The following is a 16,577-nucleotide window of genomic DNA, read 5'->3' as shown; positions in this document are numbered from 1 at the left end:
TGGCAGGGTTCTTGCGGGTTCCGTCGGGGCTGCGGATCTGCTCAATCTGCTGGCTGAGGCTCTTCAGGGTGCTGTCCACCTCCAGATCGCGGTCACGGAGAACATTGGCATCATCAGCACGGAACAAACGGTAGGGATCAGGTGCCTTCTCCTGTGGCTGGGCAATGAAGCCGAGGTCAAATCCGCCACCAGGGGCACCAGGAGGTCCAGGGGGTCCGGGAGGTCCAGGAGGTCCCTATTTGTGGAGAGGAAGAAGAAACATAAAAGAGACAGGAGGAGTTATCTCAAGCATCGAACAGTACCAAACAGTACCAGGTGGTACCAACGTTTTGACAGACTTACAGCAGGTCCCATCTCTCCAGAACGTCCACGGGGTCCAGGAGGTCCAGTAGGTCCAGGCAGGCCAGACATACCATCCTTACCGGGAGAACCAGCAGATCCAGATGGGCCCTGCAGACAGCATGGAGAAAAACCTTCAATCGTACCAGACCAGACATTTTACATCAAGAATCATCTTGAAGTGATACCAATCAACGTACTCTAGGTCCAGCGGGTCCAGCAGCACCAGCAGGTCCCTGGTCTCCAGAAGGTCCCTACAAGTTTGTAGAAACAGAAACAGGTGAGCCACAGGTTGAATAGCTTCCATGCAGTGTGTAGCGTGCAGGCTGTGGAGCAGAGACACCTACAGAGGGTCCAGGAGGTCCCTGCATGCCGGTGAATCCTCTGTGTCCCTTCATGCCTCTCTCTCCAGCCTCACCAGACTCTCCCTTGTCTCCACGAGCTCCGACAGCACCCTGTTTGTGAGAAGAAGTTAGTGACGGTCTCCGTTTCCTCCATCACAGGTGTGTTTGAAGTGTTCTGGTATCGGTACTTACAGCGGGGCCACGAGGTCCAGAAGGACCAGCAGGGCCAGCTGGGCCAGCAGGTCCCTGAAGGAGAGAAAGAGTTAAAATCCGGACGCTGTCAAAGTCAAAAAAGAGCCGCTCCACTCAGTCACTTACACTCTCTCCACGGTCACCGGTCTTGCCAGCGGGTCCAACAGGTCCGGCGGCACCAGAGGGTCCAGGGGCACCAGTGGCTCCAGCAGGTCCGGTCTCTCCACGGTCTCCCTGAAACACAGAGACATCACATCAGCAGCTGCCGCCGGTCTGAACTGGACCGACTCCTCTTGGTCTGGTTTGGTTGAGATAATGTTACCTTAGGTCCAGCGGCTCCGTCGCGGCCGGAAGATCCCTCGTTACCGGGGGCTCCCTAAAACACAGGAGTGGGTTTTTACTCACTAAGAACTAAGAGCAAGAAAAATGTTGCTAACTTTACACAGATATTTTGCCATACCTCACGTCCGGGCTCACCAGGGGCACCAGCCAATCCAGGGGGTCCCATGGGTCCAGGAGGTCCACGCTCACCGCCGGGGCCAGCAGGTCCCTGCTTTCCGACCTCTCCCTGTTGGTGAAGGCAGTGAGCTCAGTTACTTTTGGACCATTCTGAACAGAGAAAATCAGTTGTACTTTCGGTGGTGAAGAACTCACAGAAGGTCCAGGCATACCAGGGAAACCTCTCTCTCCTCTCTGTCCAGGCAGACCAACAATACCACGGCTTCCAGCCAGACCCTGAGGTCCAGGAATACCAGCACTACCCTGCACACGGACACAGAGACAGGAACCACCATGACATGGTCTCAATGACGCAGAGCGGCCGTGGAAGTTGTTGTTTTTTTAAGGTGTTGCCAAACAGAACTTACAGGAGCACCATCACCACCAGGGCTACCCTTCTCTCCGGAAGGTCCTGGAGGTCCAGCAGCTCCAAGCTCACCAGGGCGACCGACAGGTCCAGTGTCACCACGGTTTCCTTTGGGTCCTTCTTTGCCAGCAGGTCCAGAGACTCCGGGAGGTCCAGGGTTTCCCTGTGGCGGGAGGACAGAAAATACACCTTCATCATCAAGACTCCGCCACAAGGGGGAGCAGAAGTAGGAGAACAAAAGTGAGACTCACAGAGGGGCCGGGAGGTCCGACGCGGCCAGCAGCACCAGGGAAGCCAGTAGCACCCTAGGAACAAAGACACAGGAACAGAGGTTTAGGAAATGTCCTGTCACTGTGGAGTAAGGGACACAGACGAGGTCCTGAAGGGACTTACAGGAGGTCCAGCAGGTCCGCGGGCTCCCTTAGCACCAGTGTTGCCAACAGGTCCCTAAAGGGAAACAGAAGTGTGTCACTCTACATGGCAGAACCAGTGCATGTAACCGTATGTCCTGCATAATTGTATATAAAATACAAACCGCAGGTCCGGGGGCACCAGTAGGTCCAGCAGCTCCGGGAGGACCAGCATCTCCCTTAGCACCATTATCTCCAGCCTCTCCCTTAGCACCAGGAGCTCCCTCATTACCCTGTTGGAGAAACAGAATGATTGACTTCTGTTCAAGAGAAAAGACCTGGGAAGAGAGACCTGGGCATTCACAGAGAGAGTACTCACAGGGGGTCCGGCAAAGCCAGCAGGTCCGGGGGGTCCAGACTCTCCACGCTCACCCTGGTCAAAGAAGAAGAGTCCATCAAAAAAATCTGAAGGTGCTCAAGAAGCCGAATCTAAAGAACAACTTTCTGAAAGAAAGAAAGAGTCAGAAAGTGTCTTACAGGGGGTCCACGGGCTCCAGCGGGTCCAACAAGGCCGGCGGCGCCAGGCTCTCCCTTGTCTCCGGGATTTCCGGCGGGTCCAGGAAGTCCAATAGGTCCAGACATACCACGAGGTCCATCCTTTCCAGGAGAACCATCGGTACCCTTGCCTCCTTGGTCACCCTGAGGTTGGTGTGAAAAACACAGGTGAGGATTCAGGGAATGGGACTACAAGCCCGGGGGATTTTGGAGAAAAAAAAAAAGGGACTCACTCTGTCTCCCTTCAGTCCAGGAAGGCCAGCAGCACCACGCTCACCAGGCATACCCTGCAGTCCAGGAGGACCCTGAGCTCCGGGGGCACCAGAGGCACCAGCGTCTCCCTGGAGGAGGAGAGATATGTTTAACTCCTGCCTGATCAGAACACAACCGCTCGATGTTGTCAATATCTGTGGTGGTTCACCTTGGCTCCCTCATTTCCAGCGGATCCGGGGGATCCACGGGCACCAGCGGGTCCAATAGCACCGGGGGCACCACGCTCACCAGGGAATCCTCTGTCTCCCTGAGGATGGTGGAGGAGTGATGAAGAGTCAGTTGTTGGAAGAGGAGTGGAAAAGTAGTCAAACTAACTAAATGTTCAGGTTAGTGTGGAGTTATTAAGGTAACTGACTTTGACCTTAGCCTCCTTAGCTTCTTTAGCTTCCCTCTGCTCTGGGTAATATTCTATTCTATAGCAGTTTCAGTGTAAATACAAGATAAAAAGTTCAAATGTGGCAGCTTTGATGACAGCAGCCACTTAGCATTAGCTTGTTGTGTGGAAATGTGGAAAAGTATCAACGACAGTGTGCTAGCTATGCTAGTTACATGAACTACTTCTGTTTTTACAATGCTAACAGCTAACAACAAACCATTTAGCTATACTAGGAGACTATATGACTTGAAGAGACACGCCAGAGGACGGCCGAAAGGATCAAGTCACCAAATGAAGTACTGATGAAGTACTGATGAAGTACTGATGTCTTTGACTTACTCTTGATCCAGCAACACCGGGAGCTCCGGCCTCACCAGGCAGACCCTGGACGGTAGAAGAAGCACAACATGGTTAGTCACTTGAAACAAGTGAAAACACTGCAGTCTGTGGTGGTCTGTACTGCGTCTCGGTCAGTACCTGCTCTCCAGGCTTTCCAGTCTCACCAACAGCACCCTGAGGTCCAGGAAGTCCCTGGAATCCAGGAGGTCCAGCAGGTCCTTGCTCTCCTCTCTCACCAGCAGGGCCCTACAGATGGGAGAGTTAGGGAGTCAGTCCACACTGCAGAGGAATGCCAACCGCACCGGGCTGGTCCGTGGTCCCGTTACTGGTACTTACAGCAGGTCCAGAGGGTCCCTGGGCACCAACATCTCCGTCCTTTCCAGGGGCACCCTGGGTAGAAAGAAAGATGTTGGGTTTTAGACACTGAGGTCAACAACAACAAGACTAAAGAGCTTGGAGGAGTGGGAGGGCAGGAGACCACTTACAGTGGCGCCGGTGGGTCCCATCACTCCTCTCTCGCCGGGCTTTCCACCCTCACCCTACAGGAAATTAAAAAAACATGTTAGAAAGGATTTGGTTCAGAATTTCTGTTTTGACTGGAACTTTTGAAAGTATTTCTGTGTAGCGGGAGGGTAAAGTGGGGGGGCATGTTACTCACAGCGGCTCCCTTGGGTCCGGGGAATCCCATGACACCAGGCTGGCCTCTAGCTCCAACAGATCCAGGGGGTCCAGGGCGGCCATCTTGTCCAGGGGTTCCCTGCATTGATCGATGAAGAGGCGATTGAGAATTTCTCTTCATCTGAGATGAAGACTTTTACTTCAGCGTTAAATCGAACATGAACTTACACCAGGTCCCATTTTGCCTTCAGGTCCGGGGCTGCCGGGGCTACCAGTCATACCCTGGAGGTCAAAGGTTAACATTCAGATGTCTGTGCAGCAGAGGAGTCATTCTGTTGTTGATCATATGACTGATGGAGTATCTCACCTTGGCTCCGGGCAGACCAGGCTCTCCGGTACGTCCAGACTCACCGCTGTTACCCTTAGGTCCAACAAGACCGGGGGCACCACGCTCACCGTTGGCACCCTAAAGATGGTAGAAAGAAGAAGAAGAAGAAGTACATGTTAGAACATCACCATGTTGTTGTTGTTGTTGTTGTGTGTACGAGTTCGATGAAGATGTAGGAGGAGTGAAAGGTTGACTCACTCTGGGTCCAGCAGGGCCATCAGAACCAGGGAAACCACGACCACCAGGGGCACCCTACAGGAAGAATCAAGAGATATGATGTTAGACCTGGTACATGAGAGACACAGATTCTCTTCACTGTTCAAAAATAAATCTTTACTTTGAAAATAATTTTACCTTATTTATCATATTTATTTATAATAAATCATAATATATAAATGATATTACAGTTATACTATAAATACATCACAGTTTAAATTACTCTCAAGTTGAGAGAAAGATTCATTTCTGGGTGATTTCAATAAGCATTGACTCGCTGTAGTTTGTGTCCACACCAGCAGGGGGCATCTCTATAACTGTTCCTACCCAGCGTATTACAATTGATATAGTATATGAGAAGAGTTGTGTCAAATTTACGTACACGCTCTCCAGGGGCTCCACGGCCTCCGGCAGCACCGGGCTCTCCTCTTGATCCTCTCTTGCCCTCCTCACCTGGAGGTCCTGGTTGTCCTTGAACTCCTGGGGCACCCTGGAGGACAAACACACACACAGTTAGACCAGATGTATGGACCAGGTATGTGGTACCATTAGCGCCACCTCAGGTTAGGAGTGATGAACTTACAGCCTCTCCCTTGAGACCGGCCTCTCCCTTGGCTCCTGGGGCACCAGCATCACCCTGTAGGGGGCGACAAAGCAACAAAACAAAAGTCAGCAAACAAACAAACAAACTAGAAATGACCAGCAGATTAAACATCATCAACTAAAAACTGCAATGTATTATGTTGCATTCATTACATCAATATGTTTATTTTTAACATATTTTAATTTTATTATTATTATTATTATTATTAGATCAGTAACAGTAACATCTTTACTCACAGTGTTTCCCTTGGGTCCGGCGGCACCAGCAGCTCCTTGAGCTCCTGGGGGTCCACGAGGTCCGGGGAAGCCGGGTGCTCCAGCAACTCCAGCAGAACCCTGTAGGGGGCAGCAGACGACAAGAACACAGTCACACCACGTTGGCAGTGTTGGGTTTTTGTGGCTTTTTAAACTATGAAATTTCACTCATTTTAGCGCCAAGAACTATTTTATTTCAGCTAAATAAAAGGCTTTGAAACTTTAACCCTAAAATATGTTCAGGCTGGTGATGCAGCGGGTGAGTTACTCACAGGGGCTCCCTTAGCACCAGGGGCTCCATCAGTTCCGGGGTTTCCCTAAAAGGAAAGAAAATAAGAATAAAATTTGGTGCATGAAAAAAAAAAATCACAATTCTTCTGTGGCCTGGAATAATAATAATAATGACAACAGCGCCAACTGTTGGTACTAACAGCAGGTCCAGCAGCGCCAGCAGGTCCGGGGTTTCCAGGCTCACCACGGGATCCAGCGGGTCCCTCGGGTCCACGTCCTCCCTGAGGTCCGGCATCACCCTGAGTGGACGGAAAACAAACACCAAGAGTCAGAAATGTACAGCCAAAGAATAAGAGACGCTGTGATTGGACGGGACGGAAAATAACGTAGATAATCTGCACCGTGTGTCGCCTCTAAAATCAGTCCTGCTAGAGTTCGAGCTAAAAAGTTCTGTTCCCTGAAAGATAAATATTCATATGATTTTAATGAAAAAATATTATTTCTGTCATTTTTATTTTTTATTTAATGTGCATTTAAATATTATTATTAATAATATAAATCCATACGTTTGTATTATCTGACTACAGGGAGTGTATATAAATATATGAAGGCATTCTTCTAAGTGACCTCTTTACCCCATGTGACCCCTACTGGGTCAGAGGTCAGATTAGGATTGAAGTAGTGTAAAAAAAAATTGGGAAAGGGAGAAGATAAAGGGTGTGAGTAGGGTGGAGAAAAGAGGAGGGGACGGGACAGGTGAGGACAGGTGAGGAGAGGTGAGGAGGGGGACACTCTCAGATCACAGTGTTCCTGGTTGTACCTTGGCTCCAGGGCCACCAGGGAATCCAGGGGGTCCAGCAGGTCCAGTGGCACCCTGAGAAGAAACAGATCCACAGTCAAGACACACTGGACCATAAATGAAGACAGGATGATCAGAGGTTTCTAACTTTGTTACATTTGTTACTATTAAATTTAACTATTTCTATTTTAAGAACAGAAAAAAACCAGTGACACAGAGAGTAAAATAAAAAAGAGACAAACTCACGGGAGGTCCGGCAGCACCAGCGGCACCATCGTTTCCACGAGCTCCCTGCAGCACACAGACAACATGATTCAATGATGGAGGCTCTCACTGATGAGTGGTGTGAACATGTGTGTCATCATGTCATTCATATGTGTGTGTGTGTGTGTGTGTGTGTGTGTTTGGACTCACAGCAGCACCGTTAGCACCAGAACGGCCTCTCTCACCAGGCAGACCACGAGGTCCCTGTGAACGGACAGAGAGAGAAGACCACTCAGTCAAACCTGGATGTCATCTTCATCATCATCATCTTCATCATCATCGTCTGGACATGTTGTACTCACCATAGCACCGGGGGTTCCGTTCTCACCAGGAGCTCCAGCCTCTCCCTGAACACACAGACAGGTGAGGACGTCAGATCTGAATCCTTTGAGTTTTTCCTCCATTTCAAACATGGATCTAAACCAACATGGCTGCCCCCAGGTAACTAACTGACCAACATGGCTGCCTCTCTTACTGCTTCACCCTCACACTTTCCTCAGTTTTGAACTGTAAATCTTAGGGTTTTTAAATATTTACTCATTTCCAACTTGGTATAAAAACTAAAAAAAAATCAATTTTGTAAGTGTGGGCTGTAGAAGTAAAAACTGGATTCTGTTTATAACCAGGAAAATAATTCATGAAGGTTAAAGTGTCAACAGAGACACACAATTTTAGTAAATACGAGTCACAGGGTTCAACTCTGCCCCCTCTCTGCCACTGATTATTACTGCAGGTGCCGTCTGTGGCTCTGCTCCTGACTGGACCACTGGTCAGTGAGTGATACTTTTCTGCACTGTGACATGAATCTGTGCAGTCAAAGCGGAGGCAGTGACCAACCTTGGGTCCAGCAGGGCCGCCGTCTCCCTTAGCTCCATCCAGACCACTGAATCCCTGGAGAAGAAAATGGAGACGTTCACTTAGAATCACACACAAAAGGACAAAACACACACACAACCCCAGTGTCCGTCAGGGGTGGGTCGGTCACTCACTCTGTGTCCCTTGATGCCGGGCAGACCGGGGGTTCCGGGGAAACCACGGGCTCCCTGCGGACAGACAGACGGGCGTTAGCATCAATGCTACGTCTTTGTTTTGATTTGATATTTGACAGATTGTTGTGGTGGTGGTGGTGGGGGGTTCGCTCACCTGTGGGCCAGAGGGTCCGCGCTCACCATTGCGACCGGGTTTGCCAGACTCACCCTGGAAAACAGGAAGAAGTCAAAGTAGTTAGAACAGGAAGTCAGAGCGACTTTGGTCGTTTCCAGAGAGTCAAACCTACGTCCTCTCCGTTCTTTCCAGGGGGGCCGGCAGCTCCACGGGGACCCATGGGACCCTGCAGGGGGAGAGAGAGAGAGAGAGAGAGAGAGGGACAGACGGGGTGAGAACTGAACAACAGGTGGAATGTGTGTGTAGTTTCACACCAGGTGATGCGGTTGTTGTTGTACTTACAGCAGCTCCAGCCTCACCAGGCTCACCAGGGGGGCCGGTGAATCCCTGGGGTCCCTGTAGGGGGCAGGAGAACAGAGACAAGGTCACAAAACAGTCCCAGTGGAGCAGTGACACCATGACACAACAAACACAACCATCAGACGCTTCACACAACAGGTGTCGTCAGCTATAAATACCCCTGACACCGAGGGATTCTGGGAAAGTAACTTAGAAATTTAAACTGATTTTTACACAAAACAAAGAAAAAAACGTGAACTTTCTGTTCTGTTAAACTTTTTCATTTCTTCAAACACAATTTTTGTAATTTGTAATGTGTAAAGTCCTCACAGAAAATAACTGGTTTTAGGAAGGGTTAGCCGCTAAGCTAACAAGAGGTCAAAATAAAAACACTAGAACACAGGCTGTGTCTGCTGGGCCTCATTTTCAGGATGTTTTGTGAAGTTAATTTTTAACTAAAACAGCAGTAAATCTTAAATGTTCTGGTCAAACCTGCCACTGAAAACACACATTAAACTGCAGTATTCATTCTGATCAGATACTATATTTATTTACATTATATTTATGCGTGTTTCATGTGCACAGAGACAGTGTGTGCGTCTATAGTTCTGTGTTTTATCTTTAACTGCCGTCACAGTCATAACGTGACACGACTTATTTTTGAGGAAGGAAAAAGGAGAGGAGGTGGAAACGTACACTAGATCCAGCAGGTCCTGGGGGTCCGCGGGGTCCCATTGGGCCCTGTCAATCAAACACACAGCAGAGTCAGTCACCATGTGGTCGTCAGACATGTGTTTGTGCATATACGGACAGGTGACCTACCATTGGTCCAGGCACGGGCATGGCGGGTGATTTGTCATCATAGCCACTGGACATCTGAGGGGAGAAGTTCTGGGGGGAGAAAGGAGGTGGGGGGGCAAAAGAACAAGAATGAGTCAAAAGTAAACAACAATTTACAGTTAAATTTGAACAAACAGGACAATCTGAAATTTCCATGTTGATATTTTTTATTTATACATATTTATTTAGTTTTAATTATAAATATATTCAATTGTTCGTCAAATGCTAATGGTTACGTTTGGTTCTCTAACAGAGACCAGGTCAACTGCGTTACCCAGAATTCAACCCAGTTCTAAATCTTAACGACTGGATGAGTGCAGGACTCTCAGGTCACTGACTGAGTGCATCCCATAATAATAATAATAATACTGTCTGGTTGATGTTAGCTTCAGCTTCAGGTAAAGTCCAACATCTGCAGACCTGAAATAACCCCAGATCATGATGTCACAGGAACCTGTTTATATTAGCTAACGCTAACATTCTTTAGCATTGGATCAAACACACCTAACCTTTGACCTCAGAATAAAAGGCAACTGCTAGTTACAAACCCCAGTCCAAACACTGGATCATGGGATGAACATGAAGCACAAACTGACTCAGATATATATTCATATATATATATATATATGCACAGCTGAGATATATATCCAGTCATTGTCAAAGTGGCCTTTAAAGCTTTGGAAAATGTAAAATCACATAAAGAAATTAAAATAAAAAAAGGTAACTTACTCCACCGAGGCCGGGAGGTCCAGGGGGGCCGGGAGGTCCAGCTGGTCCAGGTTGACCGGGGATGCCATCGTTACCAGGGGGACCAGGAGGACCCTGCAGATCAATGTATGGGTCAGACTCAGGGGTCACACTACAAGGTCAGCTGTGATGCAATCGCAGCCACACGCAGAGAAAACATCGTCCCTGGCTGAGTCACGTGACCGTCTGCACTCGCGTCGATCAAAACAACTCCATTTACAACAAGTCACTTCCTTCCATGTCTTTTTTTTTAGGATGCTAACAGTGCAGGAAACAGCCCTCTGGTCATGTGACCCAGCAGGAAGCACGAGTCACGTGACTCACATCAGACCAGGTACGGGAGGTGGGTCATGATGAGGTCACCTAAACCTGTGAGCAGGAGAATCCTCCTTCACCCAGTGAAAAACTGAGAGTTCTACATCAGAGGTCATAAAATGTTAATTCAAAATGTTAATTAAAAAAACCTGAACCCTGAGAATTAACTTTAGTCAAGTTAAAACAATTAACTCTGACTGTCCCAGTCACAAACAGTTCACTGGGAAAAGAATTCATATTTTCAGATACTGTCTCCACAGGCTGCAGGTTTATCAGCTGTTGTTGACAAACCAATCAAAACCAACTGCCAGAAAAAAAGCAAAAACAAGAAATAACTGAACTGAATCAACAAAAGTGTCGAACTGCGTCCTCCACCTTCTACTGCCTCTAGTTCTACGCTGATCCTAAACCCTCTGTGCTGGACTAGACTGACAACGTAAACATGCAGCGCTGCAGTCAGCCCCGACATGAACACGCAGGCCCTGAACGCAGCAGCAGGCCCCGAGGTGAAACACTGAGAGGAAGAGAATGTGGACCTACTCTCTCTCCTTTGGGTCCACGCTCTCCCTTGGGTCCCTGGTGGATTAAAAAAAACAGGAAAAATCAAACATTAATCTTTAAAGTCAAACATTGAATAAAGTTATTAATCAACTGACAAAAATCAATGTAAATAATAAATTATATCAGTTTAACAAACACATGTTTATATTCAAAATCCCCCAAAAATATTTACCTCAACTTGTTCCTGGTAGCCTGGGGGAAGAGGAGAAAGGCGTTCAGAGGCAGAAAACAAAAAGGATCGACATGAGAAAAATGTCAACAGTTCAGTTCAGACTCCCTACCATCGTCAGCGCAGACGGGGCAGCACTCGTCGTGGGGGATGACTGGGTTGGCACAGTCACTTGTGTCCTCGCAGATGACCTCTTCGCACATCACGTGGCCACTGTCGCACACACAGATCTGACATGGTTCTGGTTTCCACACATCCCGGTCCGCAAACACATGACCGTCAAGAGTGCAGCTCGAGCCCGTGCCTGAGGGGGCGCCAGAGGGCAATACAGAGAGGGGTGTGAGAGGTGCTGATGAGACACCTTTGACAGGTGAAAACACACACACACAGATACACTGACCTTTGAACCTAATGACTGTGTGTGAAAAGGAGCCTTTAAGTGAAGTAAACACCAACAAGATCGCGATTTTTGAATAAAAATAAAATCGGATTTCAAAGACACGAATGAACACATTATTTTCAAGAATCTAACGTAATTATCCCTATGACTTTAAACGTTACATTTTGACAGAATGTAAACATTAATTTCAGCCACAGTTCGATTTCACCTCAGAGAAACTTCTAGAGACAAACGTCGGACAATTAAATGGACTCAAAATAAGGAGAATAACGATGACGAAATGCACGATGGGAAAAACGGAAGTTGAACCGAGTGTCGGAGTCACAGACGATGTCTGTCCGAAAGAGGATGGAAATGTGTTCACACACAGACACAGTGCGTGACTCTGTTCAAATTAAACCACAACAAACTACATAAAACGTTCAAGTTAAAACCGGAAGTCCAGATGAGTCACCGCCGCCGCCACTTCGGCCCGGACTGGACACTGTTATTTATTAGTTTTCTAAACTTCCCAACATGCCATAGTGCTGAGCTCAGAGAGGAAGTGCAGTACCGCAGACTGACCGCTTGGCAACAAGTGTTGGAAACACTGCGCATGTGTTTTCAATTAGATGAAACACGAGGGCGAAAAAAAGAAAAAAAAAAGTGGAAAGATGAAGAAGTGGAGGAGGTGGTGGCGAGGGAGGGGAGGGGGAGCGTGGGGGACGTGGCGGCCAGATGTGTCCTGCAGGCGGCGAGGGAAGCCTCTGGGTGGCGCTGTGACACAGACTAAAAGGGTTAAAGCACATCTGCTTCAGTTAGTGGTTTCCAGACCAGAGGAACATCTGGAAAAATAGAACCTTCAACTTCTGGCTCTGGACTTCAGAGATCTGAGTCTGTGGGACGGATTCTCTTTGTCTCCTCTGGAAGGAAAATGTTTGTCAGTAGAGTCTAGGAACGGCCTGCGTTCCACTGACAAACCCAGACCCACGTTCCACCAAAAAAATGGATCTAAAGTTACATTAAAGAACGTAGAACCTGACGTTGGTCAGATGTTTCCAGCAGACCTGACTCTCTCTCTCTTTCTCTCTCTCTCCCTCTCTCTCTCGTCTGACCAACTCATCACTTGGCCTCAGGCAGTGAATTACTCTGCCACATCAGTCAGGTCTCAGCCAGAAACTTTCCCTGCGTCTGACATGTCTGGTGGGGGGGGAGGGGGGTCAGATCCTGGTCCTCGTGGTTCTTTAACTCTTTCTCCAGTCTTTTGTCAAAAACCTGCACGATTTAATCAGCTGAACTTTAACCTTTTTAAGGTGAGAAAAAAGAGGCATCTCTTCATATCTTTTTTTTTTTTTGAGGCCAAAAGGTTTTTTTTTGTCCCCAGGAGACCACTGCCTGGAGTGGAGAGTGGAAAACCTGCATCAACTCGCTTTGCATGCATGTGGGGTGGGGGGGCATGGGGGGGTGGAGGGTCGAGAGACATTGACAAACACAAGGAGAGGTTGAAAAGAGAGAGAGAGAGAGAGAGGCCTTGTTGAGATGCATTACTGAGTAAACTACCAGCTGGTCTGTCTATCCCATCTATCTTTCTATCTCTCTATGCAGACGAGCCGTCAGTTTATCTGCAGGTTTAAAGGAGCAGCACACAAAATTCAACACTTCTATTTCAAACTCTCATCCTTTCTGGTCTAGATCTCAGCAGTCGTCCGCCCACGCAACAAGACAATCCACGTTCAAAAAAACAAGAGGAAAAAAGAACAAAAAAAGAGTTGAGAAGCTCCAGTAAAGTGATGAAACTTACGGTCGTCCTCGCCCTGCGCCCTGACCAGAAGCACCGCTGCGCTGAGCAGCAGCGCCAGCCGCAAATCCACAAAGCTGAACATATCTAGATGCCACTAGACATGTAGACTCTTTGAGGCAAGAGAGGAAAAAAAGTTGGGGGTGTTTTCTCTTTCTGCTACACTCCAATCATACACGGGTGACTGGGGCAGGGTCCGCTTGTCTGATCACAGTCCTCCTGACCCCAGCAGAAAACTCCCTACTGCCTCCACTGACTTTCCACCAGGGTTTTTATATGGGAGCCTGGAGAACTGGGCGGTGCCGGGGACTGGACCGAATTTGGACGCACCCTCATTACCCTGCTGCTGCTGCTGCTCACGTTTAGGGAAGACAAGAATGGACCCCTCCTTCAAAGTGGAAAAAAAAAAGAAGAAAAGAAAAAAAAAAAGAAGAAGGAGGAAAAAGCAGATCCCTCCTTCCATATGATTCCAAGAGTTTGGAGTTTTGATCAGAGAAAGAAGAGGGGGCCGAGCAGGAGGAAACCCGATCCTGAGGAGCATCGCAGGGTCGGAGGAGGATCTCCTCTTCCAGAAGTACATGGGTTTAAAGTTAATTCTTCTACTTCCTGGTTGACTTTGATAACAGCTCATCTAAACATCTGAGATCCATCCTCGTTGTTATTTTTTTTCTTTCCTTTTTTGTTCTAGAACAGAGGGAATTCTGTGTCTGGAGAATTTCCTGGACTGTTGTTTTAGTCGTTTTAAAGTGTTTTTACAGCTTTAACAGTCGGAGTGTGAACACGCTGAGCGTGGCAACACACTGTTTGTTTTAATTAGTAGGTTGAACCAACCTTGTACTTGAGTGTGCGATGCTAATTTAGCTCTGATGAGAGCGGACGGTTGAAGACTTTTTTTTTTTTGTTTATTTGATCAACGTTTTAAACCAAACTTTCACAAAACTGGAGGAGAAAAAAAAAAAGAACCGAAGATAAAACTGTTCATCCAGGCCATTACTTCATCCTGAGACATACTGTGGTATTGGGCTGTGTTTAAAAGGTACAATGCATCATGGGAAATGTTGACTCTGGCCTTATTGGCTGACTAACCCAGATATTTAAGTCTGTTCGTTTTTTGTTTTTTTGGTCAGTTTTAAAAATAATTGCACGAAAATGAATTTAACTAATAAAGAGGCTACGTACGGATGCTAATGCTAAAAGACCATTCCTCGTCTTTTAGCCTCAGGCTAACGCCTAACTTCATATTATGCTGACTCAATTGAAGGTTAATGAAAACCTTCATCAGATTCAGCACAGCTGGAGCCACAAAAAGGCTGCGCACCACAGTTTGTGTTCCACGTGCGCGGTACCTGTAAACCTACATTTTACATTATAAAAAAACCCTCGGTGTTCAGCACATTCCAAAGACCTCAGAACACAGAAGGTAAAGAGTCGAAGTCACCTGTAAATGAGCCACATGATGAGAAAGGATTAAATAATTACACCGCCAATGAAGGCGGTAATTTTCCCAGGAGGTGGCGTCGGGTTTGGCCTCGCGGAAATATGAACGTGTTTCACTGCTCATAAAAAATGAAAAAAAGATGCAGTTTTTTTAATTGAACACACATGATGTCCAGACGCAGAGACTTCGACCTTCAGGGATGACCCTTAATCCACCATCACCGTCATCACCTTTGACCCCACCAGGTGAAGTCAGAAACCCACGATTCACCGCGTGTTAGTGTGAATGAAAATGATGTCGATAATTGTACTTTTTTTAACCTAAGTGTTTTCCTAAGCGATACCTGGCGGCGTGACGTCGACGACTGTAAACCAGGAGCGTCGCTCTCTCTCATGACTGAACCAGATGTTTGCATTTTTCCCCCCAGCGAGCAGCTGGAGTCGGCACACACCGCCTGTGTTCTGGACTCGCACAATTGCTGGGTTTGCAGACGTTATGATTGTTATTGGCTCTAAATAATAAAAGCCTTTTTTGAGGCGGCTCCGTCCCCCCCGCCCCGGCCCAAATAAAGGTTTATACAGGAGATTCTCCCCCCGGTGCCCCCCCCCCTCACACAGCAGAGGGCTGTGTGCAGCGCCGGTCGGGCTGCAGGTGAGCTGTAATTAGACAGAAGGCAGACATTATGGAGCAGATGAGCTGCAGGAGACGCAGAGCTGCAGCTCCTCTGATCATCTGATCCTGGAGCAGCAGCAGCAGCAGCAGCAGCAGCAGCAACAGACACGTTGCACAGTCTGGAGCTGGCCCTGCAAGCCTCTAATTCTGCTCCTCCCTCTCTCTCTCTCTCTCTCTCTCTGACACACACACACATTACCCATGTGTCGGCCTGTTTCCTTTTTTCAACACTAAAGCGGATGGAATGCACTCTGTCTTTCTAAACGTAGAGAAGAAGAAGAAGAAGAAAGGAAAGAAAACGCCACCTCATCATTCCCTCCGTTCAACTTCCAGCTCTGATCGAATCCTCAGAGCGGAGATCACTGACACACACACACCTACACACACAATGTGTGTTCAAATTCAAACACAAACCACAAAGATTTTAAATCCTAAGTTTAACAAAACATTTTCTCTACGTGTGCGTTTTAACACTTTCTCTGCGACCGTTAAAAGGTGGACTGACAGGATCTGGGTTTATCTTCCAGGTTCTACCTGGGCAGGGTTAAATAAAGGGTTAAAGGTGATCCCGGGTCTGGACCTGAGAGAACGAGAGGAAAAGTTGTAACACGGCAGAATCTAAAATAACTTTAATTGTAGTTTGAAAATGGTCGGAGCTGAGAGGTGAAAATGTTGAAAATGTTATGAGAGGTCGCAGGGGTCACGTGGCTCCATACAGTAAAGTAAACAAGTCCTGGTTCTGGTCCCACATCTGTTCAGATCTAAAGACTCTAGAGTTTTGTTTTGGTTTTTGTTTTCAGCTCAAAATAGTGAGTGATAATCACACGGAGGGAAAATGATTCCAAAAACACTGTGGCACGACACGACACGTACATATGGACCAACAGCCGTAGGTTTGACCACACAGAAGACGATGCATATATTTCAGTAGAACCTAAACCGGGCGGTAAAGTCTGGACCTTTGGTGGAAAAGAAGAAAAGAAAATCCACTCTGTAATTTCCAGCGTTTTCCTGCCAACGCAGATCTGGAGGAAAACACTGGAAATGGTTAAGATTCCTGCACAGGAGGGAAAAAACGGAGCGACTGAAAAGAAATCAGGTGTCCCCCAAGGTCAGAGAGGACGTGGGACGACACCGCGGAGGCCACAGGTCTGCAGGTGAGGGAACGGGTGAGGATGAGGAGGAGGAAGGGTGAGGAGGAAGTTAGC

The 16,577-nt window shown here is 47.7% G+C and overlaps 1 protein-coding gene across 1 annotated transcript in view; it reads right to left on the bottom strand.

Annotated features, from left to right (window-relative positions):
* col1a1a (collagen, type I, alpha 1a) overlaps positions 1 to 13,516 on the bottom strand; it is a 15,929-nt gene extending 2,413 nt beyond the window's left edge. Inside the window, exons 1-46 of the mRNA XM_008330616.2 lie at positions 13,263 to 13,516; positions 11,195 to 11,386; positions 11,086 to 11,105; positions 10,893 to 10,928; positions 10,020 to 10,112; positions 9,273 to 9,341; positions 9,147 to 9,191; positions 8,454 to 8,507; positions 8,284 to 8,337; positions 8,151 to 8,204; positions 7,997 to 8,050; positions 7,845 to 7,898; positions 7,310 to 7,354; positions 7,158 to 7,211; positions 6,990 to 7,034; positions 6,765 to 6,818; positions 6,145 to 6,243; positions 5,986 to 6,030; positions 5,696 to 5,794; positions 5,439 to 5,492; positions 5,238 to 5,345; positions 4,838 to 4,891; positions 4,619 to 4,717; positions 4,480 to 4,533; positions 4,292 to 4,390; positions 4,119 to 4,172; positions 3,970 to 4,023; positions 3,772 to 3,879; positions 3,634 to 3,678; positions 3,067 to 3,165; positions 2,879 to 2,986; positions 2,628 to 2,789; positions 2,470 to 2,523; positions 2,276 to 2,383; positions 2,134 to 2,187; positions 1,992 to 2,045; positions 1,742 to 1,903; positions 1,530 to 1,637; positions 1,336 to 1,443; positions 1,198 to 1,251; positions 1,002 to 1,109; positions 876 to 929; positions 687 to 794; positions 540 to 593; positions 343 to 450; positions 5 to 235 (exon numbers count right to left, since the gene is read on the bottom strand). Coding sequence (XP_008328838.1) covers positions 5 to 235; positions 343 to 450; positions 540 to 593; positions 687 to 794; positions 876 to 929; positions 1,002 to 1,109; positions 1,198 to 1,251; positions 1,336 to 1,443; positions 1,530 to 1,637; positions 1,742 to 1,903; positions 1,992 to 2,045; positions 2,134 to 2,187; positions 2,276 to 2,383; positions 2,470 to 2,523; positions 2,628 to 2,789; positions 2,879 to 2,986; positions 3,067 to 3,165; positions 3,634 to 3,678; positions 3,772 to 3,879; positions 3,970 to 4,023; positions 4,119 to 4,172; positions 4,292 to 4,390; positions 4,480 to 4,533; positions 4,619 to 4,717; positions 4,838 to 4,891; positions 5,238 to 5,345; positions 5,439 to 5,492; positions 5,696 to 5,794; positions 5,986 to 6,030; positions 6,145 to 6,243; positions 6,765 to 6,818; positions 6,990 to 7,034; positions 7,158 to 7,211; positions 7,310 to 7,354; positions 7,845 to 7,898; positions 7,997 to 8,050; positions 8,151 to 8,204; positions 8,284 to 8,337; positions 8,454 to 8,507; positions 9,147 to 9,191; positions 9,273 to 9,341; positions 10,020 to 10,112; positions 10,893 to 10,928; positions 11,086 to 11,105; positions 11,195 to 11,386; positions 13,263 to 13,344 — 3,711 coding nt within the window. The 5' untranslated portion in view covers positions 13,345 to 13,516. The remainder of the gene's footprint in view (positions 1 to 4; positions 236 to 342; positions 451 to 539; positions 594 to 686; positions 795 to 875; positions 930 to 1,001; positions 1,110 to 1,197; positions 1,252 to 1,335; positions 1,444 to 1,529; positions 1,638 to 1,741; positions 1,904 to 1,991; positions 2,046 to 2,133; positions 2,188 to 2,275; positions 2,384 to 2,469; positions 2,524 to 2,627; positions 2,790 to 2,878; positions 2,987 to 3,066; positions 3,166 to 3,633; positions 3,679 to 3,771; positions 3,880 to 3,969; positions 4,024 to 4,118; positions 4,173 to 4,291; positions 4,391 to 4,479; positions 4,534 to 4,618; positions 4,718 to 4,837; positions 4,892 to 5,237; positions 5,346 to 5,438; positions 5,493 to 5,695; positions 5,795 to 5,985; positions 6,031 to 6,144; positions 6,244 to 6,764; positions 6,819 to 6,989; positions 7,035 to 7,157; positions 7,212 to 7,309; positions 7,355 to 7,844; positions 7,899 to 7,996; positions 8,051 to 8,150; positions 8,205 to 8,283; positions 8,338 to 8,453; positions 8,508 to 9,146; positions 9,192 to 9,272; positions 9,342 to 10,019; positions 10,113 to 10,892; positions 10,929 to 11,085; positions 11,106 to 11,194; positions 11,387 to 13,262) is intronic.
* Positions 13,517 to 16,577: the final 3,061 nt, after the last annotated feature.

Source organism: Cynoglossus semilaevis, chromosome 17 (genome assembly GCF_000523025.1).
Source record: "Cynoglossus semilaevis isolate Cse_v1.0 chromosome 17, Cse_v1.0, whole genome shotgun sequence".
In the NCBI taxonomy this organism is placed as follows: domain Eukaryota; kingdom Metazoa; phylum Chordata; class Actinopteri; order Pleuronectiformes; family Cynoglossidae; genus Cynoglossus; species Cynoglossus semilaevis.
This window is presented reverse-complemented; position numbering and strand designations above follow the sequence as displayed.